The 22,297-nt window shown below is 33.7% G+C and overlaps 1 protein-coding gene across 1 annotated transcript in view; it reads left to right on the forward strand.

The window, feature by feature from the left end:
• LOC132743544 (hemicentin-1-like) overlaps positions 1-22,108 on the forward strand; it is a 43,695-nt gene extending 21,587 nt beyond the window's left edge. The window contains exons 13-17 of the mRNA XM_060732074.1: positions 1,830-1,857; positions 2,908-2,978; positions 8,761-8,788; positions 18,674-18,744; positions 19,143-22,108. Coding sequence (XP_060588057.1) covers positions 1,830-1,857; positions 2,908-2,978; positions 8,761-8,788; positions 18,674-18,744; positions 19,143-19,219 — 275 coding nt within the window. The 3' untranslated portion in view covers positions 19,220-22,108. The remainder of the gene's footprint in view (positions 1-1,829; positions 1,858-2,907; positions 2,979-8,760; positions 8,789-18,673; positions 18,745-19,142) is intronic.
• The last annotated feature ends 189 nt before the right edge of the window (positions 22,109-22,297 follow it).

A 22,297-nucleotide genomic window follows, 5' to 3' on the forward strand; every position in this document is an offset into this window, starting at 1 on the left:
CAATGCACAATAGTCATAACTTTCTCCTTCAAGATTGTTAAATAATTCCGTGTTTTGTGTAGTTTTTTTACCAAGGAATTATGATTTTATCCAATTATGGTAAAACTCAACTCAAGAGAATACTGAAAAAGATTGCATTGTACAATTATTATAATTCTTTCGTCCATGAATATATGTTGTTGTCCTTTGTATTTTCTCATGCTCAATTTTGGTACGGAGCATGTCTCGAAAAGTACTTGAGATATAAACTTGATAGGAGGATGAAATCTTTAAGAGATGTAATGCACAAGAAAGATTACTCTTCCTTTCATTTTTTGACCCATTTTGGTTGTTGCTTGCTTTATTTTTGTCAAAAGGAAATCTCAGACGGCTTTTTTAATATTAACATGAAGCTTGATACGTTGAAAGATCTCATTTAGGAGCTGTGCCGAGCACAAGTTTAATAACCCATTGCTAGATTCATTTAAGTTATTGTCTTTTGTCTCTTCTCTTCACTTGCTCTTGCATGTTTGGAAAGACAATAACTCGTTCAGCTTTAGAGATATTAGTTCCAAACTGCATTGGCTAAAGCACGGTGAATAACTGATGGACCTATATCAATTAGATATTTCTGATAAAGTTCTAAGTGATTTATGGACATTCAATAATAATATTCTGCAATAAAATTACATTTATATGTAATATCAAATCATGTATCATCAGCATCAATATATCATTTATTGGTTGTTTGTTGTCGTGTCTCTTAATAATGTATGTCAACGTATTTATTTTATTGTATCTCAAACCTTTCCTTATAGACCAATTAACTTTAAACAAAATAATGGAAAGGGTAACCTTTTATAGGGTTAACGCACGTTTTTCCGTGTTATAACGTCTGCAGAGTCCCGAGGAACGATTGGGGTCTGACCCGGTAGGGTGAGGGCTCCAACAGTTTCGAGGGACTCTGCAGACGTTATTACACGAAAAAAACGTGCGTTGATGCTATTTTAGCATACAATTTTAAACCAGATTGATATAGGCTTATTTAATACAAAAATCCCCGTGTAAAACTGTTTGCACTTGGACAGTATTTATCCAATTCACACGTCGTTTTGACAACATATTTTACGTGTACGTTTCATTTTTCCGGGGCAAGCAACTTGGGAAATACAAAGCAAATGTTCAGAGCCGAACGAAATAACGTCAATGAATCTTTGGCAAATAGGCCAAATCGTCATTTTTGTGTTTGTTAACTGTGCCCTGTATGAATTACGCATAGGTAAAACCGGGCTATAATAAGAGCGCTTGACTCTGTGAACACATGGTTTTGGCCCCGTTATAACGCAGGCAAAAGAGGTGGGAACCGATTTTATGCTATAATATCTATAAATGATTCTATATACACATAGTTATTCGGAGTGAGGTATAAATATGTTCTATGTATATGTAAGTGTTCATCCGTGCTGTTTTACAGAAATTAGAAACTTCGACGGAAGCGTTTGCGACAGGAGAATATTTCTAATTTCTGTAGAACAGCTACGGATGAATACTACCATACTTAGTGTCAAGCTTTATTTGGCCCATGATTATTCACTAATTTCGTCACTACGCGGTTTTTAAAAGGATTATGAAAAATAGAAGGCGACTATGAACGAAATTCGATAAAGTATCGACTTTTGCTCTATGAAAATAAACACACACAATTTTTAAGAAATACAGCGTTTTCATTGGATGACAAGTAAAGCTGGACACTAAATCAGTTTGTAAAGGCATTTGAATGAAATAACTCTATATGTTTTGTTAAATCGATCATACAAAATATGTTTATAAACTTTTAATGGTTTTTGCAGATAAGAAGACGTCAGAAAATAGGAAGAGGTTGGTGCATATTTGTAAATTACGTTTTAAGGAAATGCATGTATTAACTTTTGTGAGACTATTTAAATAAACATATAAATGTGTTTGAATACTAGTACACTCTTTAGTTAATTAAATTACCCTATGGGTTATGAAATTAACATGTTGCATAACCTTACAAATTTTAATGGGTATACAAAGATTATTTTTAGGCCACGTCGTCGAATGTGTAGGGATAAAGATTTGGCCTTGACCTTTCTGACGTTTGTCCTTCAGTATTTTTCTCTGATGTCATTTTACTCGACTATTTTGAAACTTAAACGAACAAAAGAGACATTATAGTAGTATGATATTTAACTTCCGTCTTTTCGTCTGTCTGGCTTTTTTCTGCCACAAATGGAACGGAGCGTAAAACTGAAAGTATATCAATTAAGAACCGTAAACTAAAATATGGTTACATTACATTCAGAAAAAGTGCAGTGTCCAAACATCATAGCTCTGTTACAAAATAAAGGAGTTGCTGTCCTTTAAAATCATGATACTTGAATATATACAGTTTTTAAAATCTTGAATATAATTGATACATGAAGATATAATTATTTACCTCAAGATAAGCATCAGCATAACAAATGAAATCAGAGTTACTATCAAATTGTTTCTTCGTGATCTAATTTAGTTCAATGTACGAATTCGTATATTTTTTTTAATTCAAGCATGAACATACTGTCATTTACTTCTTAAGATTGCAATTGTTATTTTAACATGAATGGCCAGAAGATATTTAATGATGTCAAAATAATATCATATCCTAATGTAATTATATTTCAAAGACATGTCCTTAAGCTCGACACTGCTCGTTTTCTGTGGACGTTTTATCACAATAATGTTCTAATGTACAATCCACCTTTCATCTTATTCCCGGGGATATAATTACAGTAAATTTGATTGTTTATTTTATTAAGATTATTATTCAGATTTATAATAATGTACATTTTTATTGTTTAAAGAATTATTGTTAAACTGTCAAACTTATTAAGTTAATTAATTACAAACATAATTATGTATTTAAAGTTCTACATATGACAGTCTTCACACCCAACAAGGGGCTGGCACTACATACTCTACTTTAACAATTGGAACAGGTTGTATAGCTATTTACATATGAGCTTCGCCATGACAAAAACAACATAATGCGTTTGCGACCAGCATGGACCCAGACAAGCCTACGCATTCGCGCAGTCTGATCAGGATCCATGCTACTCGCTTACAAATATTATAACAAGCAGAGAAACTGATAGCGAACAGCATGGATCCTGATCAGACTGCGCGTACGCTGGTCTAGATCCATGCTGGTCGAAAATGCATTATATTGGTTTTGTCATGGCGCGTTTCAATTATCATTTCATGATAGTTATAATTAAAATTCATTTTCAATAAAAAAATTATTTTCTGTGATAATAGATAAGACATTGTAAATGTAATATTAGCTCATGTATCATAGTAGTATAGGCGTCGGTTTGGCGTTACGACTGCGCATGCGCGGCGCCATATTGGATTCTATATTTAGAATATCATCATCGTTCTATTTTTAGAAATATATTTTAATCTCCGGGAAGTATACGGAGCTGACTCGTATACACGATCCTAGGGCTTTAATAGCGGACATTGTAGGTCAGGTCCTCGGCCCTAGACGGAGAGATAAATATCATAATTTTTAAAAGAAATGTCTGTCAATAAATACCTGCTTAACATTTTAATTAATAAACTAGAAATGTTTTTTAAATATGGTCAAAATAAATAATAAACATTGAATAGAAATAGTACTTGTTTACTCCTCGGCGGTCCGAAACCAAATGACACAAATCATCAGTGTTTTATTTCTAAATGCTCTGATCACGAGTGTTTCAAACGTGATCGTAGTCACATAGTCGAGCGTTTATTTATTTAAGAGCGGATGCATTAACAATAGTCCATTTAACTGTCAAAGTTAATCCCCTTAAAGTCGCCATAATGTCTGGCGTATGTTTATTTAGGGACGGATATGCGGACAATGCTCCATTCAACTGTTAAAGTTTATCCGTCTAATGTAAAAGCGGGTTAGCAATAAGCTATTGAAGTGTCAGTTTACCACTGGGGCATAATTTTGGAAAAGAAATGCCAACATGTTTTTAAAACTGATCATCACGAATGTGCAAAATTATAAAAAAGAACTATTATCAATGGTCACTAAAACCGAACAAAAATACAACAGAAAAGCGTTTTTCGACTTTTGTGCAACATTTTACGATATACATTATGATTTTTTTCGCATTAAATAAATGTAACCAATCAGACAGAAGGATTATTTGACCAATGATTTTAAATAACATAAATAGATGAATAACGTCATGCCAAAAATAGCAGCCAATCAGATTTTAATACGTGTGTATATAAATGAATACTTATTAGCGTTTTGGCATAAGCAAGATGAACGCCACAGACTGTACATCCTTCAACCATAACATGGAATATTACGAAAGTAGACTCAAGACGTTTGATACTTATCCAAAACCCGAATAAGTACGAACTGGCAAGCACGGGATTATACTACAGCGGGAAATCAGACGTGTGCGAATGTTTCAGATGTCACATAAAATTATGCGCCTGGGATAGATCGGACAGCGCATTGAGAGAACATCACAAGTGATCACCCAATTGCAAATATATTAAAATAGTAGGCGCTCCTCAACAAAAACCGATCCCAATAGGCGGATTTGGCGCGTTTGTATCATTAACTAGGTCAACACCTTTCGGCTTTGGAGGATTCGGTGGTTTAAGTTCAACGACATCTACTGTATCAAATTAGACGAAAAAAATGTTCATGACATTCGTTTGTATAACCATAACATTGATATTGTACTACTGTATTGTAACATATCTTTTGTGTTTCTTTGTAAGAATATGTTTTTCTGCGTATATTTTATCAATAAACATGTATGACTGGAAACGGGAATTTTTTTCTATTTATTTCCTGTTCCTTCACCACCACCACCTTCACCACCACTGCAACCACCACCACCACCGCCACCACCGCCACCACCACCACCACCTCCACCAGCACCACCACCTTCACCGCCACCACCACCACCACCACCACCACCACCACAACCGCCACCGCCACCACCACCACCACCGCTACCACAATCAACATCTCCACCATCACCACCACCACCACCGCCACCACAACCACCACCACCTTCACCACCGCTACCACAACCATCACCACCACCACCCCCGCAACCACCACCACCACTACCACCCACACCACCAACAACAACACTTCACTCCAACGTAAGAAGGGTGACTAACCAGTATAAGAACGAATACTTCAGTGTACTTTTGTGTCTTTTTTTAATAATGAATCAATGTCCAATTTGTCAACAACTTTTCTCAAGACGCGACGCCATGTTGAGACATCATCGTAACCTGCACGAGACTGACAAAATTGTAAGAGATAACCATCCATCACCACAAATAACCCCTGGGTCAGAAAAGATGACGTTTCAGCATCCGTTTTCGATGGTCGTCTCCGGGCCTAGCGGTAGCGGAAAAACTGAATGGACAAAAACATTGCTTTTATCCGATATAGTAAGTCCGCCACCGGAGCGCATCATTTGGTGTTACGGTCAATGGCAGATTCTATACGACGAACTTCAGCGTAGAATACCCGGGATAGAATTTGTACATGGCATTCCCGACTACTTGAATAGTCCAGAGTATATTGGCGGGCGTAAAAGGAACTTGAACATTTTTGACGATTTGATGACAGAGGCCAAATGTGACCAGAGAATCGCCGATCTTTTTACCAAAGGCAGTCACCACAGGTACATATCTATCGTGTATCTGAATCAAAATTTATTTCCTCAAGGAAAAGGAACAATTTAAGGAACGACTAAACAGTTACATATATCAAAAGTACTCTTTCGATGATGCTCTTTCTCGCGCAGCAAATGATGTGTTGCCGCATTTGAAGAAAATGTTGAGACAAAATTATGCACAATTTCTTATTGACTTTTACGTATTGCAAAAGGACCCTACTCAACAGCAAATTTTCCACTCCGCGAGGAAACTTAGACATCAACACGATATTAAACACGAGCCATTAAACTAAGAAAAGATCTGTTTGAGGTTCTATGGCCCAGTCATGACATTAACATTTCTAATCATGAGAACGAAAAAAAAATGAAGAAGAAAATGCGTAAGAAGGATCGCCAGTCTTAAGTTTACAACGTTACAATGGGTTCCATAAGAGTCTACGATCATAAACAGCAAAAATGGGTCCCTTAAAAAGATGATCCAGAGAAATGGTACCAACATTTCAAGGACTTGGGGAACGGGTACGTTAAAGCCGATTATAAAGGCCGTTAGATTGCAGGTAGCGGCCATTCGCGTAGAAGAGTCGAAACACTAGAAGCGAAACTCAAAGTCAACGAGAAAAAGACAACATAAGCGGAAGAGGAGCTAAAAATGCACAGCGTCCCTAAGTTAATTTGGTTAGCCCCGTGGCCCAAGTGATTGAAATTGCAAAATCGGAAGTTAAACGGAACAGAGATAACAGTATACCGGAACGTAAGAAGCGCCGAACGGATACTGACTGGAGTCACTTAACTTACTAAAATGAACAATTATCAGTTAGAAAATATATTGCGAGGATATCCAGTGACAGTGTGTGCGGCTGATAAAATTCGCAAACAAAAAGGAAGATTCGTAATTTCCTATACGGATACGAGCAATGGCCTGGGAAAACATTGGGTGCCTTTTTATTTTCCCACGATAGGCCCTTACGAATGTTCGACTCGATGGGAAAGTGCCCGCAAAGCTATGATGTTGAATTTGAGAAGATACTAAACAAGAAATACCTTATGTATAATGGGCAGCTACACCAGTCCTCGTCTAACGTGGGTGGACTTTATTGCGCGTCCTACTTCATCAAACGATATGGAGGAAAATCAATGAGAAACATTGTCAAAGAATTTCACCCACCACGGAAAAAGCTCAATTATTACCTTATAGTATGATGAAACTGGAAAAAATCCAATGACGAAAGCTACTAGACAAAATGCATCATTACTCTTAAAACAATATTCACTGTATCAGAATGTTGTATGTTAATAAAATAAAAATTGACATGTTTTGTTTTTATTTTTCGCATGAAATACATGTTTATCCAAATAAAAGATATAAATACATATATTGCCTTATTATTTATGATATATTGTCAGTGTAATTGACCACCTTCAATGCCTATCTTTGTGGTGTCCATGTACATATCCCGTTCTGATAAGCACTTCCAATCTTTATCTATAGGGTGTGTTGGTTCATTGAGAAAAGTCCAGTTTCTGTTCCATTGGATGTCTTTTGAAAGGTTTACATACATCGACGTATTATTTTATATATTCTCCTGAGTGAGGATTGTTCTCCATTTAGATTGGTTGAACTGCTTGATACCCATAGGTCACTTACTCATAATATACACTTTCTCATTGGTCAAATAAATCTTCTGTCTGATTGGTTACATTCAGTCCGTAAGAAAAGAGAAACTGCTGTTAGATTGGACAATGTCATTTCTAAATTTAGATCAGCGCATGCGTATGATGTATCGCAGTGGTGACTTCAGTCATTTGGTGATTGGACGTCATAGAGTAAACATCATTAACGCAGTAAGTTGAGTTTATATTTCGAGTACAGTATTTTCAATGAAGACTGTTTATTAGAAACATGAAAGAGTTACATTGACTAATAAAGGCGTAAATCCACATCTCGCCGAGATATTTCAAACGGCATAAAAATTGGACTTTTAAAAAATTGATTAAAAATCGCTAAAGGTCCATAACCCAAGAACGGCTAAAAATCGAATCGAGAACCTAGAGTTTATTTCAAAGCATTCTGTCACGTCTATCATTTAATGCGAAAAAAATCAAAATGTATATTGTAAACTGTTGAACAAAAGACGAAAAACGCTTTTTCTGTTGTATTTTTGTTCGGTTTTAGTGACCATTGATAATAGTTTTTTTTTATAATTTTGCACATTCGTGATGATCAGTTTTAAAAACATGTTGGCATTTCTTTTCCAAAATGAGTTTAAAATTATACCCCAGTGGTAAACTGACACTGCATACGCCAGACATTATGGCGACTTTAAGGGGATAAACTTTGACAGTTAAATGGACTATTGTTAATGCATCCGCTCTTAAATAAATAGACGCTCGACTATATGTCTACGATCACGTTTGGTACACTCGTGATCAGAGCATTTAGAAATAATACACTGATGATTTGTGTCATTTGGTTTCGTACCGCCAAGGAGTAAACAAGTACTATTTCTATTTAATGTTTATTATTTATTTTGACCATATTAAAAAAACATAAGCTATTTGTATGTTTTTTTATTCTAGTTTATTAATTAAATTTTTAAGCAGGTATTTATTTACAGACATTTCTTTTATAAATGATTATATGTATCTCTCCGTCTAGGGCCGAGGACCTGACCTACAATGTCCGCTATTCAAGCCCTAGGATCGTGTATACGGGTCAGCTCCGTATACTTTCGGGAGATTAAAATAAATTTCTAAAAATAGAACGATGATGTTATTCTAAATATAGAATCCAATATGGCACCGCCCATGCGCAGTCGTGACGCTAAACCGACGCCTATACTGCTTATCATCAACATCTATATATCAGTTCTTGGTTGTTTGTTGTCATGTCTGTTAATAATGTATGTCAACGTATTTATTTATTGTATCACAAACCTTTGCTTCGGAGTGAGGTATAAATTTATTCTAAAATTAGTTTGCAATGACATTTGACTTTAATAACGTTATAAGTTTTATTAAATCAACTACAAAAATTATGTTTATGAACTTTTAATGTGTTTACTTACAGATAGGAAGACGTCAGAAAATACGGAGAGGTTTGTTCATATTTGTAAAATACGTTTTAAGGAAATGCATTTATTAAATTTTGTGAGACTATTTAAATAATCATATACATTTTATTGTGTTTGTATACTAGAATACATTTTTGTAAATTAAATTAGCCTATGGGTTATGAAATTAAGTGTTACATAACCTTACAAAAATTTAATGGGTATACAAAGATCATTATAAGGCCACGTCGTCGAATGTGGAGGGGAAAATATTTGGCCTTGACTTTTCTGACGTTTGTCTTTCTGTATATTTTCTCTGTCATTTGACTATATGACTATTTTGAGACTTAAACGAACAAAAGAGGAAGCAATGGAGACGTTATAGTAGTTTGATATTTAAACTTCCGACTTTTCGTCTGTCCGACGGCGTTCCGCCACAAATGGAACGGAGCCTAAAACTGAAAGTATATTAATTAAGAGCTTTTAACTAAAAATATGGTTACATCACATTTAGAAAAAGTGCAGTGTCAAAAAATCATAATTCTGTTACAAAATTAAGGAGTTGCTGACCTAAAACAATCATGATTCTTGATTTTATACAGTTTTAAAATCTTGAACATAATGAATACATAAAATATATTTACTTTAAAGCACCAGCATTACTGATGAAATCAGAATTACTATTAAATTGTTTCTTCATGATCTAATTGAGTTCAGTGTACGAATTAATTGAATTCAGTGTACAAATTCTTATTTCTAATTTAAGCATGAACATACTGTCATATCATTCTTGAGATTTCAATTCTTATTTTAACATACTTTGAATGAATGGCAATACAACATTTAATGTTGTCAAAACGATACAGTCAAAGGACATAATTATTCGCCACTTTCAAAATGGCGGCCAATTACGCAATATTAAGAAACAAAAAGGAGACGTCATTATAGGATCATAAGAAATCATCTTACCTCATTATTTTGTCAGATTTCCTTTCATTCTTATAACTTCTTTAATTATATGTGGAATTGTTCTATAAAGACCTTGTACACGATCTAGAGATATTTTTCCCATATATGTGAAATTTCGGCAATCAGCTGTTCGCGGGTTTGTATGTAACTTACGCGGTGCGGTATTTCAATCGTCAGTTGATGTGTAATCAAAGATTTTCTATTATATTTAAGTCAGGAGAGTATCCTGGCCATTATTTTGTAGTTACATCATTTTCTGTTAAATATTTTTTTACTAATCCGGCTCTGTGAACAAGGGGCATTGTCATCCTGGAACACATAGTCATTATTTCCAAAATGCCTTGCAATAACTGGCCATAAATTATTGTCTAACACATCTAAATATTTCTGTGCATTTATTTTAGCCTCAACAGCGATCACAGTTCCAATACCCCCAAAGCATACACATCCCCAGACCATAACACTGAGCTAAGCCCTGGGAGCGGGACAAACTAAGTGAGGTTTATATTTTTCGTCGTCTTTCCTCCATATTTTTCACGATTACCACCTGATTTTCACTAAATATCCATCCACTTACTCCAGTGTTCTTCCACAGTCCAATATTTCCTTTCATAACTTTTTCGACTACCCCGCCAACAACCATTCTCTTCTGAACAGCCCTCCTTTTATAACCTAACTCGTGAATTTTTCTTTCAATAGTTTAATCACAAAAAGTTCGATCCATACCTGTACTCATCATATCCGTAACATCTCTCAAAGTTCATTTCCTGTTACATTTTATTATCCGAGAAAGTTTTGTTCTGTCTCGTTCCGTAAATATTTTGTTCTACCACTCCCACTGCGATTTTCAACACTTCCATACTGTTGATATTTCTTAATTACACTTTTATCTAGGTATACCCAGTAATCTTGACAATTCTGACTGATTTTTATTCTCCTTAAAACTATTTATAATCAATTCTCGTACATCCCTACTTAATTCTTTTGTTTTCGATGTCATTTTAAAAAACGCCCATGAATTGAACTTGTAAACAATGCAGACGAATTATTGAGCTCAAAGACTGATTGAACTTTAGCCCTGTTTACATGAATAAAACTCTCGGCTATTTATAGCTCGCAGCTTAAATTCTAACATGTTATGGTGCGTAGCGCGAACGTCAGGGGTGGCGAATAACTATGTCCTTTGACTGTACCATATCCTAATGCAATTATATTTCAATATATGCTTGACAATGCTCATTTTCTGCGGACGTTCTAGTGTACAACTAAGTGATTTTTAGCTCCACTTTCTTTTTTGAAAAGAAAAAGCAGAGGTATTGCTATAGTCGCGGCGGCGTTGCCGTTCCCGTTCCCGTTGCCGTCCGCAAACTTGTATCTTGATCACAACTTTTTTATTTCTTGGTTTATTGTCTTCATCCTTGGCTGTTATTAGCTGTAACTTTGTTATTTTTGAATGGATTGTCTTTAAACTTGAACCTAATAATCTTCAAGGATAACCCTTAAAAAACCAGACAGACCTTGACCTTTACTCATTAATGACCTTGACTTTGAAGTTCAAATTATTGAAATTTAAATTGTTTTGTCTGTAACTGGCTGTAACTTTGCTATTATTGAAGGGATCAACTTCATATCATAACAGAACATACTTAATGACAAGACTTTGGTGTTTATCAAACACTTGGGCTATTTAATGACCTTGACCTTGAAGGTTAAATTACTGACTTTTTTAGATGTGGGCATGAAATGAACATATATATTTATTGGTGTGTGTGTGTGTAATCATCATCATCATAATCAACCACAACAACAACAACATGTGTCACCAACCCTACGTGACACCACGTGTCACCAGCACCACGTGTCACCACCCTACGTGACACCACCACATGATACCACGTGACACCACCACATGTCACCATCACGTGATACAACCACGTGACACCTTCACGTGATACCACGTGAGTCAACCAAGTGATATCACGTGAAACCACCACGTGTATCCACCACGTGATACCACCACATGTCACCACGTGACCCCAAGAGGCACCACCACGTGATACCATCACATGTCACAATGTCACCACGTGACACCACATTATTCCACCACGTGACACCATGTGTCACCGACACCGCCATGTGCAACCACCACGTGTCACCATCGCATGTCACCACGTGATACCACCACATGTCACCACCACGTGACACCACCACATGTCACCACCACGTGATACCACGTGACATCACCACTTGATATTATCACGTGATACCACCTCTTGTCACCACCACGTGTCACCACCACATGTAACCACCATGTGACACCACCCCGTGACACCACATGTTACCACCACGTGTCACTGTCACCACCACCGCCACGTGTCACAACCACCACCACGTGTCACACCACAACATGTCATTGCCATGTGTCACCACCATTTGTGACCACCACCACGTGTCACCACCACTACGTGTCTCCATGTGTCAACACTATGTGTCACCAGCACGTGTCACCACCATTATAGAATTGCTTGTTTCTATTTATAGAATTTTGTATTTATAGAATTGCGTGTTTCTATTTATTTATTTATAAATTAGTATATCTAAAGATTTTGCTGAAACATTTCTTTGTTTGCTTTTAGAGAAAGTAAAAAGTCGAGCGTTGTTCCCGCCCGGCGGTGGCTCTTGTTGTCTTATTACCGGGAATGTAGGACAAAACCCCACCAGTTAAAACCCCACCCCTCAAAATTTTATAGATTGGACAAAACCCCACCACTAAATTTTATAGAGTGGACAAAACCCCACCACTTTATTTTACAGAGTGGACAAAACTCAACCACTTCAGTTTTAAAGTGGACAAAACTTTCTTGTAAACAGGTTAAAAAACAAACAATTGTGCATCAGCAGAAACTCAAAAGAATATGTAAACAACTCATCAATCAAGAATACTGTACCTGAGTTTCTCCAGGCATCGGCCACTGTATCCGCTTAAACTATGTATAATGAAGGAAAACAGACTCAACTGAATAAACTAGAAATGTGCTATACAAAATGTGCTATTTTTAATCATTAATTGGTGAAAATGTGCTATATTCTTGATTTATAGTAAGTAGTTTATTTTTTATATAAATGAATTGAAGAAATGAATTTGAAGAAACTAATAATAATGGATAATTCAAGGTCATAAATGTGGCACAGTCTCAAATAAATGACTACTCTTTGATGTTGATTTAACAGTTTGTAAATTGTTTGTATAATCTCATTCATTGTATAAGAACAGAACAGAACATAACAGAATATTTTATTGGCATTAAATACAAACAATATTTATAGCCATACAAATATAAACATGTATAGTGGTGCATACAAACTTTACAAGAAGAACAAAAGTTTAACAATTTAGATTAAACAAACATTTTTAAGTTATTTATAGATAGTCTAGTTTCTTAATGGTATCATTGTCTTTCTCTGAAAGCCAAATATAAAAATCGCCCTAATTTGTAAAATTGATCTTATAGAATCTGTTGACAATTAAAGTAAGTGAAACTTTTTGAATAGATGGCCATCTGCCAAAAATACGGGGGTGAAAGTTTTGATTCGTAACTGTCTGTATTTAGGACAAACAAGTAAAAAAATGATAAGGATCTTCAATCACATTCATATTACATTGAGTAAAGTATCGTTGTTGTCGGTCAGTATTGTTATATCGTCCAGTTTCAATGGCTAAATTATTTGTATATAATCTAAACTTTGTAATTGTAGTTTTATATTTAGTGTCCATGTTTAACTGCAGGTACTTCTCTGTTTCAAATTCGTGTTTGAATAAACAATAGTGCGATAAACCTATTAGAATTGTTAAATTGTAGTATACCACGATTGCTTAAAGATATCTTATATTCGCTGCTTAATAATTACATAACTGATATCATTGGGATTCTGAGAAAGCCACAAAATTTCCTAATCCTATTTTGTCAAGCAAAGCTTTAATATGATGTGCCCAATTAAGACCGTTGTATGAGTTACCATTGTTTGCGTCGTTTTTCAACATTTCATATATATTTATAATTAATGGGTTGTTTTGATTTCAAAACTTGTATCCAATATTTGATAATTATCAATTGCCGTGCTGTTTTCATGGATATCGCCCAAGTTCACCATACAAGCCGTATAGATTTGTCGATCGTTTTTACACATAACAATTTTCGAAAGGAATTTACAATGTATTTGTTCAATGTGGTTGCCATCATGAATACCCCCCAGACTGATGCATTGTAATTTAATATAGAACCTACTAAACTGTCGAACAGACGAATTTTTTCTTTCAAAGGTAATTCAATTTGATTAAAAAACTATAAATAGGTTATGGAGCGCAAATGATGAAATGTTTTGATATTCTAATTTGTGTTCTATACCACGATCCATTTTTGAAGAGATGCGTTCCTAAATACTTAAATGACGGGACTACTTCTAGCTGTGTATTATTAAGAAATATATTACACTGAGTATGTCGACCACGCCCTCAAATACCATAACTTTGGTTTTATTTCGTATTGATTGTTAGTCCCCACGTATGACAGTACCGGTTAAGGTCATTTTAGCATAGACTGCAGTGTTTCGGCGGGTGAGTGCGCAAACAATGCCGCGTCATCAGCGAACATCAAGAGGAAAAACTTAAGTTCATTTATTGTAAATATATTCCTTCTAAATTAGTATCAATATTTTGTAATATATCATTAACGAACAGTAGAAAACATCAGGCTTGAGCTTCGGGTCTCCCTGTTTCAATCCTATAAAGCGAGTTGAAAAATTCCGACATTTTACCATTATATCTAACACATTGTTTAACGATGTTATACATTGACTCTAAAACTGTAACAAATTTTGAACTAACTTGATAACTTAATAATTTTTTCCATAAGAAATGTCTATCTATACGATCAAAACATTTTTCGAAGTCTATAAAGACACTATAAAGTTTTTGCTTAGAATTTAAGGTTTTTGCAATAATAGAGTGAAATAAAAATATACAATCAGTAGTGGATTTTCCTTTTTGGAACCCAAATTGGTTGTTTAATATTAAAGTTTTTTCCTGTGTCAAACTTGTAAGTCTACTCGTCAAAATTTGCGAGTATATTTTAGCCATCACATTAATGAGAGTTACTCCCCTATATTTTTTTGGGTCCTCAATATTACCTCCCTTGAATATTGGTGAAATAATTACCCTCTCCCCATGTTGTTGGATTATTCTCCAGTACAAAATAAACGAATTAAATAATTTAAGTGTGAATGGAGATGTTACTTCAAAGAATGTTTATATATTTCAGCAATAATGTTCATTCAAGGCCTGCACTTTTTGTTATTATTTTGAGAAAACGTAGCATTTTTTAGTTCATCATAAGTTATCTCTTTGTCTAGAAACGTGTCGAAATTATTTGTATTTACGTTTTCATTTTTAGCAAGTTATTTGATTTGAGCCAAATAGTTTCTTTAAAATGACTATAAAGGTTCGTCTACAGATAAAACTGTGTGCTTTACATTGGGTTTTTATATTGTCAAATTTAACGTTCGACCAAAAATTTCTTTTTGATTATTTTTGCCATTTCCGAAATTTTAAGTTTTTTGCAAAAACTTTGAAACTTTCTCTTTTCCGTCTTTTTGACCTTACAATAATTAAATTTTTTGGCCGGCTGATAGAAAAGACATTTTGTTTTCATTCGTTTTACGTTTAAGATAAGTTATTCCTCGCGTTATTAAAAGCCTTACGTGCACTATACCAGACGTTATTAAACCAATCTTGCTTTTTTGAAATGAATTGTTTTTACTATTCTCTTTTTACTAAAAACATCTTTTGCAGAAGTATGAATTAATGTAATAAAATTTTGATAAAACAATATTAACATTATTTTCTAAGTTCTCTACACTTGATTCTAATTGTCTAATGACATTCTCATCTTGATTCAGTCTCAAATTTAAAATCTTCAATTTTTAGACGCGTCCCACCTATATATGGTGTTTTCTATCGACTCATTTTGGTTTCATAAAAAGATTTGAAATGAAAATACTACAGTGATCGCGGAAAACTCTGTCATAACATTGAACTTGAAAGTTATTAACAATATGAAAATTTTTTCACTCTTGAGTAACAAAATAAATCGACTGTACTTGATCCATTGTGCGAATGGAATGTAAAGTCCCCGTGAATATCCGTTATGTAAGCGACCGTTTACAAATGCGAAGGACTAGTTGTTTTACACATATCAAGCCAGACGACGTCCATATGCATCTATCACGTTGGTCAACATTTCACGGTCTACTAAATTTATGTCTAAGGTCTGTCGATCAATTTGATTTAAGTAAATAATTATCAGTTTCCAAAACATCAGATAATGTTGAGGTTCTGCATTTAGATCGCCCCTAGCAAAAAATATTTTACCCAAGAGAATTATATCCCAATATCAGACCCTAATTGATCAAACATATCAATATTCAAAAGAATTTAGCAAAGGAGAGCAACTAGGTAGAACAATAAGTATTACATAACAAAATATCTTCATCAAAATTTTAAAAATTAACTTTGAAATTTTTACCACATTATACCAATTTTTATTTTTTATAAAAAATGTTTATTTTTTGATCGGGAAATGGGGTTTCCCTTTTTTAAAAGGGGCCCGTTGTAGTGTTTTAAATTTTTCTTTTACCATATAAAAAGATCACTTAAAAAAACCGTTTTGTCTTTTAAAAATTAAAGTTAGGTCTTTTTTAACCAAAATTTTCCCGTAGGGAAAAATTAATATCATAAAAAATATTTAAAATTTTTGTAATAATTTAATTTAAAAAATTTTTGGGTCCCCAATTTTTTTTTTTTTATCTTGCACCTTGCTAATGTTGTACTAACTTTTATTCACTTCTTTCACTGAACTTATTCCTTCTTCTTTGTTCTCATGAAACAATTTTAAGGTTTTCTTTTCTTCTTTTTTTCCTTCTTCTATTGTAGTTTTTCTTTCCCCTAAATTTTTTTTTTTTTTTGAGCTTTGCTTTTTTCCCATTTCTTGTTTTTTTTTTAAGTAAAGGGCGGTGGATCTATTACCTTTCCATCGTTAAACACTTTGAATAGATTGTTATTTCACAAAAAGTTTCAATCCCGTTGACTCTTGTGTACGACCAAGCCCTTCTTCGTGTTTGAATGACGTCATAGAATGCTTTCCTTGCGTCACGCATCGCCTGTGTCGTTGGGATACCTAATTCCATAAATTGTTGCATTTAAGAATCTTTTTCACATTTTTATCATAGGATTTTAAGGCGCACTTGTTCTCTTTCAGAATAATAGTGAAACTTGACAACGATGCCTCTGGGTTTTTTGCACGATTTGAGCCTAAGCGATGAGCCTCTGTCAATAATCCATACTATCCCCATCTAAATTCAATTTGCTGGTGATGAGTTCTTTCACAAGAGCTTCGCAGTCCTCCGCCTGGTGTTCCGTCTGCTCCGGACGTTTGTTCGGGTTACCCCATAAAAAATTAGGTTTTCACGCATTGAGCGAGACTCTAGGTCAATAATTTTTGTCATTAATTCAGATCTTTGGCACTCTAATGACTGCGATTTGTTTTCTAGCTTATTATATGATTGTTCTAGATGATCAATTTGTTTTTGAGCGGCTACTAATTCTTATTTTTGTATGTCGAATTCATTACTGATGAATGCGCATGAGGTTTCGACAGCACCAACTTTATGTTTCAAGTGTTTTTAAGGCGCGTTTCCATAGCAGATATACTTTTTAAGTTTATTGACACTGTACTGTTTTTTTTACGTTTTCACATGATATCTTCATGGTTTTTGATGTCATGATTCATATTTTTAATGTCTTCAATAAGAGAATTAGCCCACGGTGGAGGGACCGACGTTGCTGTCTGTTGTTGCGGTAAACATTTGTGGGTGAGGTGACGGTCTGAACCCAAAATAAGGCTGCGAGAAGTTATTTACTGGCGAAGTCATGTTTATCAGCTGTGTATTTGGTGTAAACAAAATCTGATCCAAAGTTCAATACACGTTTATTGTCAACTGTCCACCTAACGTGTTTACCTGTGCTTCACCTGACTGATTTTGACGCGGTACATTACACGTGTATTGAGTTTCTGTAGATAATGGAGATATGGCTTTTCTTTTCTTTTTCTTATTATTTTTGTTCAAATTTTGGCCTGACATGAATAAAAGGATGCTAAACTACCTCACTGTCCAATTTTTAAGTCCAAAAAAAACTCGTTTAAAACATTCTAAATCCAGTTTATTCTTTCCCATTTGAATTCATGTTGCACCACTATACCACGTGACTATACCATTATATTATATTGCTATTGAAATAAATGCTATATGCTATAATTATCATGTTTTGTCTCTAGAGATTTGGATGTTTTTTGTGTTACAAACTGTTAGTTTGTAACACCTTTCTTGCAATCAAAACATCCATAAATAATCTGGTTTGTTCTTTAGGGATTTGGATTAAGTTTTTTGAGTACAGTTTATAACACATTTTTTGAATATTGCACATGCAAGATGTACATGCATTGTTAATAAAATTATTAATTCTTATATTACACAAATGTTATATTGAAATAAAAAAATAAAATGTGAAAAAATGTGTATATTATATATATTTTAATTCATCAAATCTTGCCCATTAATTGGTAAGTGAGGAGTTTTGTCCACTCTATAAAACTGAAGTGGTGGGGTTTTGTCCACTCTATAAAATTTAGTTGTGGGGTTTTGTCCACTCTATAAAATTTTGAGTGGTGGGGTTTAAACTGGTGGGATTTTGTCCGTCTTCCTATTACCGGGAATATCATTTCAGTAAATTTAATTGCTTATTTTATTATTGTTGAAAATTATTCACGTTTATAAGTCCTTTTTTATCCGTTAAAGAATTACTGCGAAACTGTCAAACTTATTACAAATATAATTGTGTATTTTAAGTTCTACATATTACAGTCTTCACACCCAACCAGGAGCTGGCACTACATACTCCACTTTAACAATTGAAACAGGTTGTATAGCTATTTATATATGAGCCGCGCCATGACAAAACCAACATTATGCGTTTGCGATTAGCATCCGCGCAGTCTGATCAGGATCCATGCTGTTCGCTATCAGTTTCTCTACGTGTTGTAGGGTTTGTAAGCGAACAACATGGATCCTGATCAGGCTGGTCTGGATCCATGCTGGTCGCAAACGCATTACGTTGGTTTTGTCATGACGCGGCTCATATTATTTTTGAAATTGTGAAAAAAATGTTTAAATATTGTCCCTTACAGTTTTTGGAAATGCTTTGTAACAAATATATATATTCCCTTTCAAAGCGTTAAGAATTAATTTTTGTTTTCATTGTTTAGATTTTTTGTTGTTGTTTTTATGCAATTCACAAAGGATTAACTATCTATTGCAGGTTCCAAAGGAGCGCCACAAGATAAAATGTATGAAAATCTAAAAACACAATCTGCGCATGACACATCGCAAATGTAATGAAAGAGAAGCAGGGCAAACAATCAAAAAAAGATTATTCGAATTTTCCTTCCACGTTTTTATGATAGAATGCTGAAAATTGATATATCGAGGATGTAAAACATCTTATAAGATATAGAAGTTATAATGCCCATGAACGTTAAGTTAATTTTAATGTAAATTAATTAAAACATATTAACGAGAATGCTTAATAATGTTTTGCCATTTAACTAGGATTTGTTTGTTATTAATTTAAAACACTATGATAAATCAAAAACAATTCTTCTTCAAATTTTATTTTTATACAACATGCTTATGGTGAGCTATTATGACCCTCGACCGTCCGTCGTCGTGCGTCATGTGTCGTCAACAATTTCTTAAACATCTCTGAAACCAATGACTACTTTACAGGAATGATCCTTTGATGGTCCTGTTTTCAAAGTTGTTCAAGTGGTTCCGGTCTGTTTCCCATTAGACGTAAATAAATATTATTACTATCTATAACATGTATCTGTTTCTTAACTTTTTGAAGGAAAAATTACTGCAAATATTCCTTTTTTATTTTTGTGACATGTGTTTCAAAAATTTTAGTTTAAGTATTTGTTTTAATTCAAAAATATTTTCTTATGCCCCAAAACCAAAGATTATGACGGGAAAAAAATTAAAAATGCTATTTCTTACGCCCTTTCTTTGCAATTCAATAATATTTAGACTTATTTCACAGAAAACAAGCGAAATGTGTTTTTTGGAAATTCCCATTGAATCATAATTCTGGGATATGCTGTTTTAATATTAAGTTGACTCTACAATTATCAATATTATTATTTACATGTGAGCAAAAAATAGATAAATATACATTATATGAATGTGTGTATATGTTTAAATATCTATGATTTTTATACTGTAACCATGAATCTTCTGTAATAGTTTATATTGTAAATATTTTACTTGTTCCATTATTATTGTATAATTTGCAAAAAGTGTGCTCTTCTTTTGGATGAAATAAGGATAATATTATATTATTTGTGACTACTTTGTAGATTTACATATGTTTCTAATTACAAATGTCAGCCATTGCTGGAAATACAATTCTATAATGGTGAAAGATTAAGAGAATTCAAAACAACTTATTAGCTGCATGCTTCTTTATGAGCCTACTTATTGTAAGAAAATCAAAAATGAGAAAAACATTCACCAAGATTTAAGAACAAATAAAGATATATATACTTGCCACCAGTTGCCCATGTGGGCGAGCCCTCCCGAAGAGTATTAGCCATTTTTTTATTTTGGAGAACAGTGCAAGATACAGATATACTACAAATATATTCTAAGTCAACAAAACTCATGCAGAATTTTCTAATTCTAATTCATTCTAATTCTAAAAATAATAAAGATTTGAGATTTTAAAAACAAATAACCAAATTATTCGGTTCATTTCGTTAATTTTTGTAGTTATTCATACTTTGTTGACGCTAAAAAATAGAATTTGTTTAGAATAGTGTAACAACAGGTACAGTGCTGTGTCTCGGGGAAATACAGCACCTCCCGGGGTGTACAGATTGTAAATAATACATTGGTTTGTCAAAAACAGTAAAAATATCATCCCGAGTAAAATACTGTTACACGAGACGAGGGATAATATTTTTGCTGTTACTCACAAACCTATGTGTTATAAATAAAAACAAATAGTTCATCAGGACACTGTGTATGTAGGTTTATATTTTTAAGAGTTTTACTCATGTAACATTGTACGCTTGAATCAACAGTAAGAATAACTGGCTTATATAACATTGCAAAAATAGTAAGGGGTATTAAAAGACAGGCATGTGTTATCTTAATGTTCTTACATCGAGCCAAGATTCTGCGTGTTGTTTCTTTCAAGGCCCTCCTCTATTTCCAGACATACTATCCTGACCAGAACTTTGTCCAAACCACCAATTACGAGACTGGTAAACTCAACATCTGCCAGTTATACCAATATCGTATCATTCTACATGTCTACAGTCGTTAACATATTAATTTATTTGTTTCATACCTTAGTATAAGGGCAAGTTGATTTTTTTAAGTTTATGTTAAGTGCTTTGATTGAGTGGTTAAATGTTGAAGTAATAAGAAATGTATCTGTATATATGTATATAAAGCAGTTGAGATAAGAAGATGTAGATATAATATTTAGATAGTATATTGTGTAACATTCTTTATTTATTGACTGCCTATGGTTGTACTGCTGCATATACAACGAAAAAAACATACATATTCATATTTTCAACGAATAAGTTTGTGTTTAACTTTATGAGTAGTTTAACATTTAATTGTTGATTTTATCATGGCTTTAATTAAATTCCTGGCTGCATATAAAACGTCAAATGGCATATAAATATTTCTCTACAAGTTAAAGCAGCAGTACTTCCATGTATTTGTAAATAGAAAATTTTACGTACGTATGTACCGACATGATAGAAATTTGTTTAATATATACAAATAATACCTAAAAATAAGAAGATGCAAAATAATGTTTTATACTTAGTTTATATTTTATATCAATCTTAAGAAACATTTAAGATTCAATTATGAACAAAAACAGATATTTTCAAAAGATACACAATTTTAAGAAAAACACAACTATTCGTTTTTTTATTGTTCTAGTCTCACTCTCAGACATATTCCTTTGAAATATAAGGGAAGTAATTACGAATCAAATGCATTAAAATGTAAGAGAAGTGTATCCTGTTTGTTTGCATCTTATTATTTTTACATATACTTTGTTAACTATATTGACACATTTATTATTGACTATGCCAATATCAATTTATATGTGTTTATACCAAAAAATGTACTATGACCTATAATGGCTTTGTCAATTGTGTATTGTGAGATTTATGAAAGAATAAAGCTTCTTCTTCTTCAGAGGATGATGTTATTAAGGTACTTTAAGACGTGCGACCTCAAAACATAAATAGTCTGAATGAAGACACCCTTATATATAGCTTGGTCAAGGCTTCCAAACCTCATACTGTCTTAGGCTACTGTGTACTTTAGGACTCTTGTCTGCAGTTCAATGACTCAAGTATTTATTTTCTTCGACCATTGAAATTATTG

Source organism: Ruditapes philippinarum, unplaced genomic scaffold, assembly GCF_026571515.1.
Source record: "Ruditapes philippinarum isolate M1 unplaced genomic scaffold, ASM2657151v2 ctg3190_1_1_1_1, whole genome shotgun sequence".
Taxonomy (NCBI): Eukaryota; Metazoa; Mollusca; class Bivalvia; order Venerida; family Veneridae; genus Ruditapes; species Ruditapes philippinarum.